The following is a 17350-nucleotide window of genomic DNA, read 5'->3' as shown; positions in this document are numbered from 1 at the left end:
CAAAAAACATGAATACATTTGGTTTGTGTTTTATTATTTATCTAAACTTTAATTCATCTGTTGAAGCAACAGATTACACAAATAACAGATGTTGCCTTGAATAATTCTCTTAATCACGTGCCACTATGAGTGCCGTCACAGCACTGCCATTTACGTAGGCACACTTGTGCAAGATGCGTCGACTCTCCAGCTTGGAGTGCGGCATACTCAAGGTGAAAAGCAAACAGCATTCAGTTTGATATTTCAGCTCTTTCCTTGGTACGTAGAGATGCAATTCTTCGCAGACACGATTGTGAGCACACATTGTATGCACTACACTTGTCAGCTCTAGATGGCCAGACCTGGTGAGGGGCCCTTTAAAAGCTTGCCAGTACACTTGGTAGCCATCTTGGTGCTCATACTGTGATGACAGGAGATGCGGGTGTGCACATGTATACAGTGAAATCTCGATATGATGAACTTCAGGGAACCGCGGCAAATTGTTCGTTATTCTGAAAGGTTGTTATAGTGAAAGCCCCAAAATTGACTATTTCACCCATCAATCCATCCAGTTATAAGTTGTCACCGTATGAGCTATCCACGAAAACGTTGCTGTTTGCTCTCGGCCCGCACCGTTGCTATTTTCCATAGATTTCACCGCCACGCACCAGCGTATATGGAGTGGCGCATGCAAAAGAGACCCTGACACCGAGAAAATCATTAACAAAGAGGCTCCATGTCGCCTATAAAGCGTAATGTTTCTTTTTGTTTGATTCTTTTTCACATTCCGTACCATAGACACCGCAACTATCTCGCTCGAGGTGGACATCTGAACTACCGTATTTATTCGAACCTAAGCCGATAGTTTTTTCTTTTCTTTTTTTTTTCAAATAATCATATACCAAACTCTAGGGTCAGCTTAGATTCGAGGTTGTTAAAAAGCACCAGTTATTTATTGAATTTGATAAATATGGCGCATAGCTAGAGCCATCTAGAAAATTCGGTATCACAGCCGCTACTAGCCACGCTAGTAGCCAACTGAAGTACACAAGTGATGTTGCCATTTTGACCTGTGTCGTATCGGCGGGTGGCACGGCGTTATCATAATGGCACGGAACAGCGATGCCACTATAGTGCCTCTTTCAAACGAAAAGTTGTGCTAGCCGCAGAGGCATCGTCAAATGTTCAAGCCGGGCGGGACTTTGGCATCGATGAGAAAAACATCCATCTTTGAAGGGGGCAACGGGAGATGCTTTTTGCGTGCGCCGCAACGATGATGGCATTTACTAAACCACAGCAGCGATGATGACGTAAAATGAGCTCGGCATGTTCATATTCAATTATGGGAACTCTGGCAGAGGAGCCATCAGGCGAAGAAGTGGAGGACAAAGTGACTCGTGGTTCGAGGCTTGGCTGGGCATTCTTGGGTGTGGCCGGCCAGGACTGGGGCCTGCTAGTGTGGACAGAGGGACCACACCGTTCCCACATTGGCGCCCGTAACATGGGGCCCCGGCTGCATTCCAGGATGGACCATGATCGTGGGGAAGGCGGGCGACACCCGTTCCACGGCCAGTAGCAACACCTGCCTGGCCTGGTGCATGACCATCTCCGAGGTGCGAGCTGCAGCTCTGGCATTTGTTAAGGAGCATTTCAGCTGGCTCCTCCTCTGTCACCGTCATTGGGTCTGGCATGGGACATGGGAGCGGAGCAGTTTCCTGCACACTGCTGAAGCTCCAGGCGCTACCATTGTAGAAGGGACCTGCCGGCACTGTTACTGCATCAGCACGATGCAGTACTACATCAACGCGACAAGTTGTTGAAGCACGGAGACCACGCATGGCTCCAAATCCGGTGGCACCTCCGCGTCCAGCGACTCAGAGACGTCAGAGAGCGACGACGACTGGACTGTTGACGGTAAGAGAGCCACCAAGGCACGCGAAGGCATGCTGTCAAAGAAAATCGCTCGGAAGAACCGCTCATCAGATAGCGAAGCTGAGAACAAGAGCGGCGTGTTGTCCTTGTCCGAGCCCGAGGAGGGCGAAGTCTCGGACTCTGGCGGCGGTTCCTCGGCGCCGGCTGGCGGCAGTGGCGGGGAAGATGACGATGACAATAATTCTGAAGAAGAGGAGATCGATGACGGCTATGACAAGAACCTCATGGGCGCTTGAGGTCAGTTACCAATGGTTGTGAAAGCGATCTGTGATCTTCCCTTCCTGTTAGCTGCGTGGTGCAGTGCCGTGTGGTCTCTGTACGATGGAATGGCAAGAGAGCGGGCGGCTGCTACTTCCGGCGACCTGACCAGGTGTGTCTCTGGGAATGGTTTAGGGCCTCTACTTTTTCCTGCAAAACCTCGACAACTTGGAGGCTCCACCACCCGGTCTGTGGCATCTTTGCAAAGCGTACGTCCAGGAAGCCAGCCAGGTTTAGGGCCTGCGGGTTCCTGGAAGACCTTGGTGACTCGGACATTGCCTGCTCCACAGATCCTCATTCGGTGCCGCAGTCTGCAAGGTTTGCCCGCCGCCAGGGGTGCAGTGCCATCGCTGCAAGCCGCCATGAGCCAGTGCCATCATCACCTTCGCAGAGGGAGGGGTAGTATGGGAACTCCGGCATCGGAGCCAGCAGTCGCAGAAGTGGAGGACAAAGTGACTCGTGAACACAAGCGGTGGTTTGATGCTCGGCTGGGTGTTCTTGGGTGCGGCCGGCCAGGACTGGGGCCGCTGGCGTGGACTGAGGGACCGAGTTGTTCGCACACAATAAATGCTGTTTGCATTCTGTGAACACTATCCTCGCTTTTTTGTTCAGCCTACAGTTGAGGTAAGTTGTTGTTTTTCTTTTTTCCTGGCTTCGAACTTTCGGGGGTTGGCTTAGAATCGGGGCCGGCCTAGATTCAAGTAAATTTGGTATTCCAGAGTGCAAGCGTGTGTAAACGACACCGTCAAGAAAGTGCAAACGTGTGGCATCCTCGCGACCACAGATGTTACATTTCTCCATGCACGTAGCTGGTACAGGCATATATAGGGCAACAGAAGGAAAGCACACGCCTCTGTTGCTAGGCAACACTTGTCTTGGCGGAGCATACTCTTGCTAAACCTTATGCGTTATCACTTCTACAATAGAAAAAAATGTCTCCTCCCGAGGTTTTTCTCCTCCAGCATGGCTGAACATTTTCCAAACCTATGTGACACGGCGTCTGCTTTTTGTACCTTGTCATCTGCTAGTCTACTGTTCTGGCTGCCATAAAGGGTACATGAAAATAAAGAATTGCAGAATATTAGTTTGCAATACTGAGGCATTGTTAATATGACACAGAAACTGAATAACGATTGTTATTCTGCAAAGGTCGCTCTTCTGAAATTCGTAGTACTGAAGTATTTTTACATTGAAACTATAAGAAGTCATAGCAGGACTCTGGTGCGAGTTAGTTGCTTCATGATTTTGAAGCAAACTTTGACCAGCGTGAAGAAAACGAGACGAAAGACAAGGAACACAAAGAAACACAGATGAGTGCTGTTCAGGAATGCAAAGAAACAGTTTTTTCGTGTTCCTCGTATTTGACTTTGACTTCTTTGTACTGGTCAAAGTGTGCTTCAAGAATATAAGCAGTCAGCAGGGGATTTCAGAAAAGCTTGTTAATCTGAAAAGTTTGTTAATGTGGTGTTTGTAGTAACAATGTTTCACTGTAATTAAGGAACACATGTTATGTCCTGTGACAGTGGCCCCTTTGCACTCTTGGTATGCTTTGCTGCAGTACATTGCGTATGCTTGACTACGTAAAGCCTGTTTCATATGATGCAATTTTCATCGCACCGGAAGTTTGATTTCGGTTGCGTGTTACGGAAATCGAAGTCGCAGATGCCCCCCCCCCCCCCCCCCGCTGCGACTGCGACCAACCGCGTCACACCGATTGCTGCGCTTTTTCGTCGAAATTGTGTCAAGAGCCGAGAGAGTTATTTCGCAGTTTGTTTTGGAGAATGGAGTCCAGTCGCTCAACAGTGCAACTAATTGAGTGGAGCCATGGATTGTGCAAGCAGTACGTACCATCAGCATCGGCATGCAAACAAGGCAGATAAAAACTCTGAAGTCAGATTTAGTTCTGTGATGTCCAGGCATTTGTTGACGCGTTGCTTTGCTAATCAAGCTGCACTTTTTTTTTTCCACGTTGGCTTCTGGTGCTGATAATATGTACTTTTGCGTGCCTTTTTGTCATTTACACACACTGCTAGTTGTAAATACTACAAGGTGTCCCTCACAAGAAGACATGGCCTTTGGTTGTCATCCCTGTTTTCTGATTTTTTGCATGCAAGCTGCTTGCCATATACAAAATTGCCACAGTTGTAGCGTGGTATGCTTTTACGGACTGAACAATTTAAAGAATATGCAAGTACGGTCAAATGCAGTGCCAAGGGGAGATGATATCACAGCATAGTATGCCACGTTTCAACGTTGTGCTATATGCCCAGCCATTTTGTTGCAGTCTGTTCATGTCGGCATTTCAAGGTTCTGTTACTCCCAGTGCAAGATGCGATTGCATATCAAGCTCTCAAAGCAAATGTGCAAACTATATATCTTAATGAATTTTCTACAATAGCATATTTGATGCTTTGACTAGGAATAAACAGAATAATAAATTTGTTTTTGAAGCGTTAATGCACTATAAGCATCATTTAAACAGTTATCTCTTTTTTCTGAATTATCATGTTTATTTCTGCTAGGAAACCAATAAGCCTTCAATATGTTGCAGAATTTGTATCTTTACTGCACCTGTATTAACCCTCACTTTAAAGCGTAATTGCATATTGCACTTACTCCAGTGCATTGAATTGTTTTTGTTTATGCTGGTCGTAACATATCACAGTATTCTAAGAAACTAATACTTCGCCATAAACATCCTGGCCTTTCCTCCCTTCTCTCTCTCTACCTCCTTTTAAACACATGCAAAAATGTACAAAGCAGGCTAACATCTTTTTATAAACAGTAGACAACACATTAAACGAAAGCAGATCAAAATCGTACATTCAAGTCGGCCAATTGTATCCATTCCTGTGAATGATAGCATCCTTTCAAGTGTGGACATTTCTTGCACATCCACAGCTAATGAAGTATCAGATGTATCACGAGGCATAAGCCATGCCCAACAAGAGCAAAGGAAAGTTGCTCATGAGGTTGCACTTACATGTGTTACTGCATAAACTCACATAACCATATTCTGTTATTACTGCCTTTATAATTGAATCGTGCGACAAAGAGAGTGTGACATTTGTGTATGTGAATCTTCTTATTGCTAGATTGTGAGATGCAGCTGCTTACTGATTTATTCCATGGTGTGAGTTGATGGCATGTGTGTGCTGAACTCCCCAAAATTCTGCTCAGCCGAGTTTGCTCCGACTCATATTCATGAATATACTAATCAGCCAGGCTCACACAAAATCAGCCTCATAAGTTGGTCCCAGTCTTAGTGAGCTGCTTCTTGAGAGTTCACCGACCTATGTGTACATTCCATGACATTAAAAAGTCGACCTGTGCGGTGCATAAGCAAACATTGCATGGGAGTCTATATTGCACCGGATAGTAGACAACGTCCATGTCTATTAGCACCATGTCTATGATGCTACGTACACAAGTGACTTCAGCTCCTACAAAATTTTTAGTGTTGGCTTTTACGTCTTTCAAAATATTCAGAGAGGACTTCTATACTTCATTACAGCACAGATGCTGCGATGGACAAACCAGGCTACATACTAAGATTGAAGTTCACAATAGAAATGCCATTCAGTAATCGCAAATCGTTTGCAGATTCCTTCAAGGGGTCCTGAACCACGCCTCGGGCTTGGTGAAAAAACACAGTCCATGGATAGCATACGCTGCTGTGAACATCTCGGCCAAGTTTTACACTCATGCGTGGCACGTGGAGTTTGCAAGTGGAATGCAAAGTCACCTTTCTCTAAAACGCTCTCTTTTAAACACAAGCCTGTTCCTCACTCTTTTCTGGATGCTTTATTTCGTAATATAGCAGATTCCCATGCACAGCTGCTATTGGCCAATCAGAAGGGTGTTTGGATCAGTGCGCTTCTTCCTATTGTTACCGTATATATTTATTGACACAGTTTAATAAACAGGATGAAATAAGCGAAAATCTGCTTTCAAATTTGGGTAATAATTACGCACCTCCGGAAGAAGTCGAATCGTCTGCTCACGTTCGGCTGCGGCCATTCGCATAGGAATGAAACTTTGGCCACCGTACTTATTGATGTCGTAGCCGTCGGGTCTCACTGATTTCAACTAGTTTTGAACACTCAACCAGCCTATAACCATGCGAACCATAAGTCGGACCACACGCACGCTTGCCAATATGCGCTCACTCCTGGCAGCTCCTGCCTTGGTAGACTTTGCTTCGTATTGACTATTGATAGCGCTTCAAGATGCGCAAGTTAATGTGGCTACTATCTGTCAGTCAAGCAGGCGCAGGACAAAGCCAGTCCACACCACGCAGCACAGCCAGACTGAAGCATACGAGCATGAACAGGCGCCCAAACCATGTTGTGCACAATGCAAACGCTGCGCATGCACACTACAGTTGCATGTAGCTGTGGTCTGCTACGTAGCATCGATGTCGTGGCCGCCGCGGGGTGCCGCGATGAGTCCGTTCACTGAGAACACTGCAGCTTGCTGAGGACAACCACGTTTGGCGCATTGTAAGCACCAAAATCTGAAATAGTGGCGCCTACGTGAACGTCCAAAATCAAATTTGAACTGTGCACCATGGTGACGTTCAGTAGGCAAAGCGTTGTGGGCACGCCCTGCTCCACCACAGCCTTCGCATTGCAAGTCGTTGAAGAAGAAACGGAAGCACCGCTAACGCGATGCTTGATTGCCAATACCTCTGCTTCTGCTGAACGCATTGAAGTACTTTTCGCGGCAAAGTATTTCTGAAATAGTCTAATTAAAATTTAAATGCATTTCTCAACTGCGATAAAAAGTAGTTGAGGGCCCCTTTTGGGGGTGCTTGGGACCCCTTTTTTTGGGACCCCTTTTTGGGGAGCTTTTGGGTTAGTGCTTGCTGCTGCGTTTGTTGCAAGAATATGGCTAGAAGCAAGCACCACTTATGCCAATTATGAGCACTATACAGTAGAACCTCGGTGATACAATTATGGCTTGTATGAATTTCGGGGTGATACGAATGCTTTGTTGGCCCCATCCATGTTCTGTTAGAGTACAACATACTAGAATTGTGATGTAACAAACTGCTTTTCGTTCTGCAGCGTTTTATACGAACAGTCGTGGCCGCTGAAGACACTCCACCGACTCTACGACGAGGCAACAGCGCTGCGGCACGGACAGCAGCGCCGGCTGTCATCAGTCTGGCTAAACGGCTCTGCAGCATTTTGCGGGTTGCGAGCCTCACCTGCTAGCTGCGCCTTCGCTTTGCGAGTACAGATGGCACAGGCCACGCAGATGTAGGTCATGGGACAAGCTGAGACAGGCTACTCCAGCCATGTTGTTTTTCTTTTATTCTTTCTGTTCACGTCCGCACTCTGTAACCTGTGATAGCTAGGCTGCTTCAGCCAGTGCCCACTAGTAAACAACGATGTCTCGCAAGTGGAAAGCCCTCTCCTTTAAAGAGAAGTCAGTCTTTTTACTAAAGGTGGACGAGGATCCCAAAAGAAAACACACGAACTTGGCGAAAGAGCTGAACCTCGCACTGTCGACATTGTACACGATTGTTGTACAACGTAATCAAATAATGAAGAATGTGCTCCGTTTCAGCATTGATGCAAAGGAGGCGAAGACAGCCCGCCACGTTAAGCTGAAGGAAGCCCCTATTAACACTCTTTAAAGAAGTGACTGCAGCCGGTGTGAACATCGACACTAAAGTTCTTCGAGAAAAAGCCGACAAGTTCACGCTTTCTTTAGGCATTAATGGGTTTGAGGCTTCCGGTGAAGCAAAAAAAAAAAGACGACCAGTCAGTCATGAGCGACTGGATCGCGACTGTGTTGCCCTCACTCATTTCGGGATATGAGCCCCAAGAGGTGTTTACTAGAGAAGAGGCAGGCCTGTTTTTTTAACCTTCAGCTTGAGAAGAGCCTCTAGTTTAAAGGCCAAGTATGTCAGGGCAGGCAAACATGCAAGGAGAAGATCAGTATGTTGGAACAAAAACAAAAATGATATTTTTGACCGGGACGAAAACGTTACCGAAACATTATTTATTATTTGTTTCGGAGTGAAACCGAAATATTTTTAATCAGTTTTAGGTTCAAGGGGAATGTCTGCAATCCGAAACAACCGACATCAGGCAACGTCAGAATTAATGCGTATCTCAGGGGTCCACATAAGCGCGTATCTCAGGCAAGGATAGTGCGACCGATAGCCGGTCAAGTGCTCCGCTAATATGAGCCTGCCACTCGGTGCACTAGCAGATTGGTATCATAGCAAAACCCAGAGCTTGCGCATTGAAGAGCTTATTGTTTCGTTTTCTACGGGTACAATGCTTTATTACCGAAGTTTTATCGTTCATGTTTGTTTTATTGGAGCAGCAGTCTCGCATTTTGGCGAGTACAATCGATGACATGCTGCTTCTGAATTCGTACTCAGTGCCTTGAGTCAAGGCACTGAGTATGATCTCAGAAATCACAATTCACTTATTGAGAAAAATAAGTGCTATGTTTTTATTGTTACTTTGCTTTGAAAATTTTCGCACGCGAACCAAAACCGTTATAAACCATTGCGGATCATTTTTTCTTTACGGAACAGAACCAGAACTTTTTTCAGTGGAATGAACAAAAACCAGAACAAAAAAAGCCTGTTTCACACGAAAGGAGAAGCATCGATTGCGATAGCAAATTATTAGACAGCTATACAAAGTAAGGATAGTGGTTTTATTGGCTGTGTAAACTTAGAAACATTTGCTTACTAACATTAACAAGCATGGTGTCAGCACACACATGCAAACATGAACGCATCACACTTGGCTGTCAAAACACTAGTGTGAGCAAATGTGGCAGCAGCAATGAGGGAAGTGACCTTCATGCTGTCTATCGCTTCAATGCAGGAGCAGCGGGAACACGTGCATATGAGCCTTCTGCAGATCACTTTCAAGATGTGGCTTGCGCGACCGTGCACAGCTGTGCACAGTACGCACTTGAAGGCGGAGTCGAAGCTGCCCCCCTTCCCTTCCGCACTGCCTCTCCGCTTTCCTCCGCATACGGCACGTGAGATTGAGCCGCGATCATCAGTTCCCCTTGTGTCCAGTCGCGAAATGCGCAGTCGCTGCCGGAGTTGCTCCCATCCCTCCACGACCTTTCCCAGGATGGAAGATGGTGCATTTGCTGTCCACTTTCTATCTTCACATGCACCAGATTGAGCCGCGATAGTCGGCTTCCCTCGCATACTTTCACTCGTACATACAGCATGCAACGCACGACGAAGGTGTTATCGTCCCTGGACTTTATACAGAACACCAAGGCAATGGCAAAAATGCGCCTTGAGTGTCCATATAAATGCTATCAATAAAACATTTCGTTTCGACATCCTGGAGAGGGTCTCCGTTCTGTTCTGCTGCAACGCTGATGGATTGTAGAAACTTCAGCCCACTGTAGTGGTCAAGTATCAGAAGCCATGATGTTTTAAGCTGGAGAATCGTCTGCCCTGCATTTACCGGGCAAACAAAAAAGCTTGGATGATGGCAGCCCTATTCGAAAAGGGCAGCCTTATTCGAAGAGGGAAGCCCTATTCGAAGAGTCTCTTTCTCATCGACTGAAGGATGCCGAGTATGAACTGGTAGATTGACCTGATTGTTGATCAGTGCACTGCCCACCTAAAGCATATAATGCTTCAAAACGTGAGTGTTGTGTTTTTGCCCCCGTATACGGCAACACACCTGCAACCGCTTGATGCTGGAGTCATCAAGAACATGAAACATCATTTTAAGGGGCTTCTTGTGCGGTGCCTACTCGGTAAGATTAATCGAAACGACAGTAACTTGAAAATAAGCCTTCTGACTGCGCTGCACTTCACTGCCATGACTTGGGCCCCAGATCACACCGATTACCATAGCCAACTGTTTCAGGAAGTGTGGCTTCTTTAAAAGTTGCAAAGTAATGCCCCCAGAGTCAGAGGAACCAGCAGTTGAGGATTAGAATGATCTTCAGGGGCCGTATTCTGTAGCAGTTCGCTTTGGAACCGGTTCGGTCTGGCTGTTACGTCTGGATTACGTCACTCGGAGAAAGAGTGGAACGGGGCAGCGTGAGGGGAACCAATCAACGAGTGGCGGTCTGCCGGAAGATCACGTCATCATTTTTGTTTGTACTTGGGGGATGGTATAGCAATTGAAGGATATTGCTGGTTTGATAAAAAACGTTGGTTTGTATTGAACACTTGCAAATATAGTTTTCAGTAATAAATGTGAGCTTACGGCGCAGACGGCTACTGGGAGTTGTAACTTTATTTGTGTTGTTTTCTTATTTAGTCGCTAGGTGGTGTGCCATATGTTATGCAAACAACTTGCCTCGCTTTGTTTACGTTTTGGACTTGTTCGCGTGCCGAAACCAAAACGATGTCGTCGCACATGGACAGGCGGCTGGATCTTCATGTTTCAGCGAGGCAGCGCGAAATACTCGTCTCATTTGTCGAGGAGCACCCCTACCTAGCAAAGGCGTCGTGTGTGTTGGGCCAGCATCTGACGGCGGCTTTCTGTTGCGCCGTGGATGGGAATCTAACCCATCCTTTTTCTTTGCCCACAACCATAATGGCCTTGGCGATGGCTGTAATGAACCGGCTGACCGAAGGCTGCGACAGTGCAATTGCTTCTTCATTCCCGATGCACTGTTGAAAGCTCCCAGTGGCAAAAAAGCGCAGCGCGCACAGCACTTTCATCGTAGTGTCGACACCACGAAATCTTTGAGGTCTGAGATGTTCTTCCAGCTCATCGCAAAGACTTCGCACTATGTCTTTGGAAAGGTTAAAATGCCTTCGAAACTCTTCTTCGGCCATACCGAACGCGTCGCGTTGTTGTCTTTCGGCGCTCGCCAGCAGCACAACCAAAGGAGCCGCCATTGCCGTCTCTGTCTCGTCTCGTCTAGGTGCCGGCTCGTCAGCTGGCGCGAGACTAGCCGGCAGCCATGGTTGCCCTAGCAATCCTCGACATCATGCTCGCCACCGCGCGCGACCCTCGAGCGAACCACTTCTCCCCGGTTCCTCTCGTAGCAGGGAACCGGTTCCTTTCCAGATGATTGACAACTTGTGTGACGTCAACAAAATTTGTCGTCCCGCCCACCAGGGATGACGACAACGAAGCGCCGACTAATGGCAACAGCCAGACCGAACCGCTTCCAAAGCGAACCGCTACAGAATACGGCCCCAGGTCGAGTGCTTCGTGGACAATTTTCTCACCACGGGTGACAACCTTTCCACTTGCGTTGTGGGCACAGTCGAGGACATTGCGCACAAAGCCACATCCAACGTGGTGGCTTCCAGCGAGGATGAAGGCGATGTTGACAGGAATGATGATGAGAAGCCACCACAGGCAGCTAAAACACTGCATGTGCTCAACATTTTGGCATGTGCCATCGGTGCGGAGGAAGTCTGCAATGACCTGTGTGGAGCATTTTTACGAACTTGAGAAATGGCTGCTGGCTGACTTGACGAAAAAGTAAAAAGAAATTAGAGATTTCTTTCTCTGCAAGTAAAGTGTCTGTTCTTTGCTCCATTCAATGAAAAGTTTGTCGGTTTCTGTTACTTTAACTTTTTTGTGTTGCGAATTTCAGGTGGTACGAATATTTTTCAGGACCCCGTGAGATTAGTATCATCGAGATTCTGCTGTAAACACATCATTTCTTCAGAAGCTCATCCTAAGCACAGGTAGCACGAGGATCTCACTGCGCTGACGCAACTTTGTTTCAGCTGAATTCCGAAGGCTGCATATGCAATGAGGGTATCTACAGGGTGTCCCAGCTACCTTGGACTAAGATTTAGAAAAAAACCTATGCGTTCTTCAGAACAGAAATCGCGTAGATGTTGTTAGCATTTATCTAAACTTACAGTACCATTCTTTTGCTCGTCTTTGAGTAATTAGCTGAGATAAATTTACAATTTAAATATAGCTTGAAATGTTCAGGCATCAATAGGAAAGTAGTGGAGCTCCACAAATATTGCCCAACCCAGGCACTTTCAACAAGATAGACTTAGCGTGGCCGTCTTTATTCGGGAAAAATGAAAGCCCGCGGAGCTTAAAAGATACCATGTGACAGCACGCTCTGTTCGCCCGAATGTGCCGCGATTACAGTGCTCGCAACCGAGCTTTGTAAAAAACATTGCTCGCTTCGCGCCTTTTGTGCTGCCCACGACAGAGCTTTGCATTGTGCTTGGTTACGAGATAAACGCTAGTGGGTTCGGGCAGCAGTTGAAATACAGTGCGGCTCCCGTTTCTGCGGCGATAATTGCACTCTCACGCTAGCAGGATGCATGTGGAGGAAAAATGACAAGCTCATGAGTTCGAATTTGGGAGCAAGACCCCAACAAGCAAACGCGCATTTTAACAAGCTTGATAAGGTCGTGTGAATTACGCTGGTTGTCACAAAAGGAAGAATTGTAAACTGACACGGAAAGTTGCTTTTTAGCTTCCTGTCCATTCCTTGTCGGCAGAGAATTTGTAATTTCATATTACTTATGTGCCTTTTCCACGTCGTACAAAAGTTTCACACACATGGCTCTTTTCATGGATAATGGTTGTAGAGATTTATTCGCTGTGATGTCTGTCTAAAGAATGTGTTCAAACAAGTCGCCCTCTGCCATAATGCAGTATTGGCACCTTTTCAGCACATCCGATGTAGTTTTTTTGATGACGCAAGACGGTATCTCGCTGCAGGCCTCGGCAATCTCTGCCTTTAGCGCTTCTGGTGCAGTTGTAGGTTTGCATTACACTCGATCTTTCACATGTCCCCACAAGAAGAAGTCAAGAGGTGTGAAGTCTGGTGGCCTTTCAGGCCATGTCACTGGTTCTTGCCGCCCGACCCACTGGCGTTTGAAGGCTTCATCAAGCCAGGCTCAGGCAAGGCTGCTGCTGTGAGCTGGTGCACCGTCGTGCTGATACCAAGTTCGCTTTAAAAACGCAAGAGGAAGATCACAGCGAAAACCTTTGACTGGGCCTTCCAAGATGTTGTTCACGTACCGCTGAGCAGTGAGCATGTAGTAAACAAATATGGGGCCAATTATTTTTCCATCAGAGATACCGCACCACGCACTGAATGACCATTGATACTGGTGTCTGGTCTGCACCACCCAATGCGGGTTTGTATCGCTCCACTAATGCGCATTATCGATGTTGACTTGAGAATTTCTGGAGAAGGTTGCCTCATCTGTCCAGAGCACTTTGTCAACAAAATCCGGTATTTCCTCACTGTTCACAAGGATCCAATTTGAGAAATCAAGCCGCCATTGAAAGTATCTTTCTTGCAGCTTTTGATGCAGTTGAAGGTGATACGGATGCACTTCAGCCTTCCTAAGAACTCTTGGCACTGAAGACTTTGAAATGCCAACCTCACCACTGACATCACACACGCTGGAATGAGGGTTCGCAGTCATGAAAGCCAAAATGTCTCCTTCAGCCTCTTCATTGATGGTCCCCTTTCTGTGCCGCGTCTTCTTGAAGCTACCTGTTTCTTTCGGCATCAAGTAACTCCTCATAATTGTGTTCGTGCTAGGTCTTCCCCCACATTGCCAATTTCGGTATACCTTGGCAGCTTTCCTCTTGTCGCCCCGTGCCGCTCCCAAGGCTAAGACCATGTTCGCCTTCTGCTCGCTTGAGCACGGCATGCTTTAGGCACTGCAAACAAATTCTTCGAAACGGTTGTGCGGCACGACAGTAATAGACAGTCGAGCTCACATGCATCTAGCCGCTGGCACAGCTTGGAAGAAAAGCGTTGTAACAAATGATGCTCTCTCGTACAGGTTTCAAATGTATGATGCATGTTTTGTGTGTATTTTTTCTATTATGCAATGACTTGAACGCTGGAAAAAAATTGCTCTTCTCATCATATCAGAATAAACGGCTGATGAGGGCGCGTTCTTCGTTGACAGGTGCGAGCAACTGCTGACGAAGCGCTTTTTCGGAGTGCCGTCACCAGCCGTTGCCGGTAATGTCAGAGCCGAACAAAGGTTGAAGCCCTTTCTCGTAAGTGAAGGGAAGGCGTGGCGTTGGTAATGTTTTTACAAATCACTCATGAGAGCGCTGTAATCGTGGCGCATTCGGGCACACAGAGCGCACTGTCATGTGGTATTTTTTAAACTCCGCGGGCTTTCATTTTTCCCAAATAAAAACGGCCACGCTAAGTCTATCTCGTTGGAAGTACCTTGGTTGGGCAATATTTGTGAAGCTCCACAACTTTCCTATTGATGCCTGAATGTTTCAAGCTATATTTAAAAAGTTAATTTATCTCGGCTAATTACTCAACAAAAGATGAGCAAAAAAATTGTACTGTAAGTTCTGATAAACGCTAACAACATCCACAGGATTTCTGTTCTGAAGAACGCATAGGTGTTTTTCAAAATCTTGGTCCAAGTTAGCTGGGCACCCTGTATATGGGCTTGCTGATAGATCATGTTGTAATTTGTTGTAGCACACACAGATCAACACGGACATAGAAGGCACATGAGACAACACAGCGCTCGACGACCAGCTGCAAACAGCTCTGAACGTCCACCATGTGTCCTCGCATTGAACTTCAGGAAGCACTGCTGCACACTCTAAAACAAATTGAAACTTCAAAGCGTTTTTGAATTACAAAATATGCTTATCATTTACTCCTGTTCAAAATAGGTCAATAATATCATAATGCACAGGTATTTTTCATCACATTCGAAAAATTAAGCGAAGTATGCTACGAAACCTGGCATCAGGCAACCCTGGGCGTCATACCAGCCACATTCTTGAAATTGCAATATGGAATCATCATCATCACCGGCCAGTTTTGTGTCCACTGCAGGACGAAGGCCTCTCCCTGTGATCTTCTGCGATTAACTTCTCATGGTCAGGGTTCCCTGTGATTAGTTGATCTAGGTAAACATACTCCATCACAGACTCTAGAGGCTGACTTGCGATCTTGAACCCTTGTTCCCTTGCCCGGTTATTTATCTTTGTCTTCTGCATCATCATCATCATCATCATCAGCCTGCTTACGCCCACTGTAGGGCAAAGGCCTCTCCCATGCTTCTCCAACTACCCCGGTCATGTACTAATTGTGGCCATGTTGTCCCTGCAAACTTCTTAATCTCATCCGCCCACCTAACTTACTGCCGTCCCATGCTATGCTTCCCTTCCCTTGGAATCCAGTCCGTTACCCTTAAAGACCTCATTACATGTCCTGCCCATGCCCATTTCTTTTTCTTGATTTCAACTAAGATGTCATTAATTCGCACTCGTTCCCTCACCCAGTCTGCTCTTTTCTTATCCCTTAACTTTACACCCATCATTCTTCTTTGCATGGCTCGTTGCGTCGTCCTCAATTTAAGTAGAACCCTTGTCGTAAGCCTCCACGTTTCTGCACCGTAGGTGAGTACTGGTAAGACACAGCTGTTATACACTTTCCTCTTGAGAGATAATGGCAACCTGCTGTTCATGATCTGGTAATGCCTGCCAAACGCACCCCAGCCCATTCTTATTCTTCTGATTATTTAAGTCTCATGATCCGGATCCGTGGTCACTACCTGCCCCGAGTATTCCCTTACCACTTCCAGTGCCTCGCTACCTATCGTAAACTGCTGTTCTCTTCCGAGACTGGTAAACATTACTTTAGTTTTCTGCAGATTAATTTTTAGACCCCCCTTCTGCTTTGTCTCTCCAGGTCAATGAGCATGCATTGCAATTGGTCCCCTGAGTTACTAAGCAAGGCTATATCATCAGCGAATTGAAAGTTACTAAGGTATTCTCCATTAATTCTTATCCCCAATTCCTCCCAATTTAGGTCTCTGAATACCTCCTGTAAACACGCTGTGAATAGCATTGGAGAGATTGTATCTCCCTGCCTGACGCCTTTCTTTATTGGGATTTTGTTGCTTTCTTTATGTAGGACTATGGTGGCTGTGGAGCCGCTATAGGTATCTTTCAGTATTTTTACATACGGCTCGCCTAAACCCTGATTCCGTAATGCCTCCATGACTGCTGAGGTTTCGACTGAATCAAATGCTGTTGTTTTTTCATCCAGTTTAATTTCCATTAATTTATTGTTTCTTTATTTCATATATTAAGCACAAGTAATTTCCCCTATGTTGTCCTTGGCGTCAGTGTTTGTTGGCTTCTTATGATATGACTAATAAAAATTGGGCCCCTCGGTTAATCCCATTTCTTCTCGTTTATTACATAACGAGGGTCTCGAATCCGGCAACATTGATGCCTTCAGGTAGCATATGTGGGTTTATTGAACTGTTGTCGTCACCGAAAAAGATCACGTTCTCGTGACGCCTGCGGCAAAAAGGACGTTCCACGTCCGCCGCCAAGGTCTGTGAGTGGTGGCGCTGGCTAACACTCCCAGGGTTCCACTAGGACACATAAATACCCAAGAAACTGGATAGGAAAACGGCGCCGCGGTAGCTCAAGTGGTAGAGCATCATACGCGAAATGCGAAAGTTGTGGGTTCGGTTCCCACGTGCGGCAAGTTGTTTTTTCATCCACTTTAATTTCCATTAATTTATCGTTTCTTTATTTCATATACTAAGCACAAGTAATTTCCGCTATGTTGTCCTTGGTGTCAGTGTTTGTTGGCTTTTACCCATCGCTGATTCCACATCTTCGTAGAAGCTTTCGACTTCCTGGTCATCATGACTGGATGTAAGGGCATAGACCTGTACAACCTCCAATTTGTACCTCTTATTAAGTTTCACAAGACCTGCCACCCTCTCGTTAATGCGATAGAATTCCTGTATGTTACCAGCTATATCCTTATTAATCAGGAATCCGACTCCTAGTTCTCGTCTCTCCGCTAAGCCCTGGTAGCACAGGACGTGCCCGCTTTTTAGCACTGTGTATGCTTCTTTTGTCCTCCTAACTTCACTGAGCCCTGTTATATCCCATTTACTGCTCTCTAATTCCTCCAATAGCACTGCTAGACTCACCTCACTAGATAACATTCTAGCGTTAAACATTGCCAGGTTCAGATTCCAATGGCGGTCTGTCCGGATCCAGGGATTTTTAGCACCCTCTGCTGCGTCACACGTCTGACCACCGCCGTGGTCAGTTGCTGCACAGCTGCTGGGGACTGAGGGCCGGGGTTTGATTGTTGTATTCGTATAGGAGGTTGTGGTTGCCAATAGGAGGTTGTGGTTGCCAATACTGCACCAAGGTGGCCAATCCTGCTCTGTTGAGGGAGTGCGTTACCGGTTCTG

The 17350-nt window shown here is 46.4% G+C and overlaps 1 protein-coding gene across 3 annotated transcripts in view; it reads left to right on the top strand.

Annotated features, from left to right (window-relative positions):
• EndoB (SH3 domain containing GRB2 like, endophilin-B) overlaps positions 1–17350 on the top strand; it is a 92818-nt gene that overhangs the window by 61061 nt on the left and 14407 nt on the right. The window contains exon 9 of one of the 3 annotated variants that reach the window (XM_075697252.1): positions 1338–1476. The exons of the other annotated variants lie outside the window; for them this stretch is intronic. Within the exon in view, the coding sequence (XP_075553367.1) occupies positions 1338–1373 (36 nt within the window). The 3' untranslated portion in view covers positions 1374–1476. Of the gene's footprint in view, positions 1–1337; positions 1477–17350 lie in introns of those variants that run through there. 3 annotated transcript variants of the gene reach the window in all.

This window comes from Dermacentor variabilis, chromosome 1, assembly GCF_050947875.1.
Source record: "Dermacentor variabilis isolate Ectoservices chromosome 1, ASM5094787v1, whole genome shotgun sequence".
NCBI classification, from domain to species: domain Eukaryota; kingdom Metazoa; phylum Arthropoda; class Arachnida; order Ixodida; family Ixodidae; genus Dermacentor; species Dermacentor variabilis.
The sequence above is the reverse complement of the archived record's forward strand: the minus strand, read 5'-3'. Positions and strand labels throughout refer to the sequence as shown.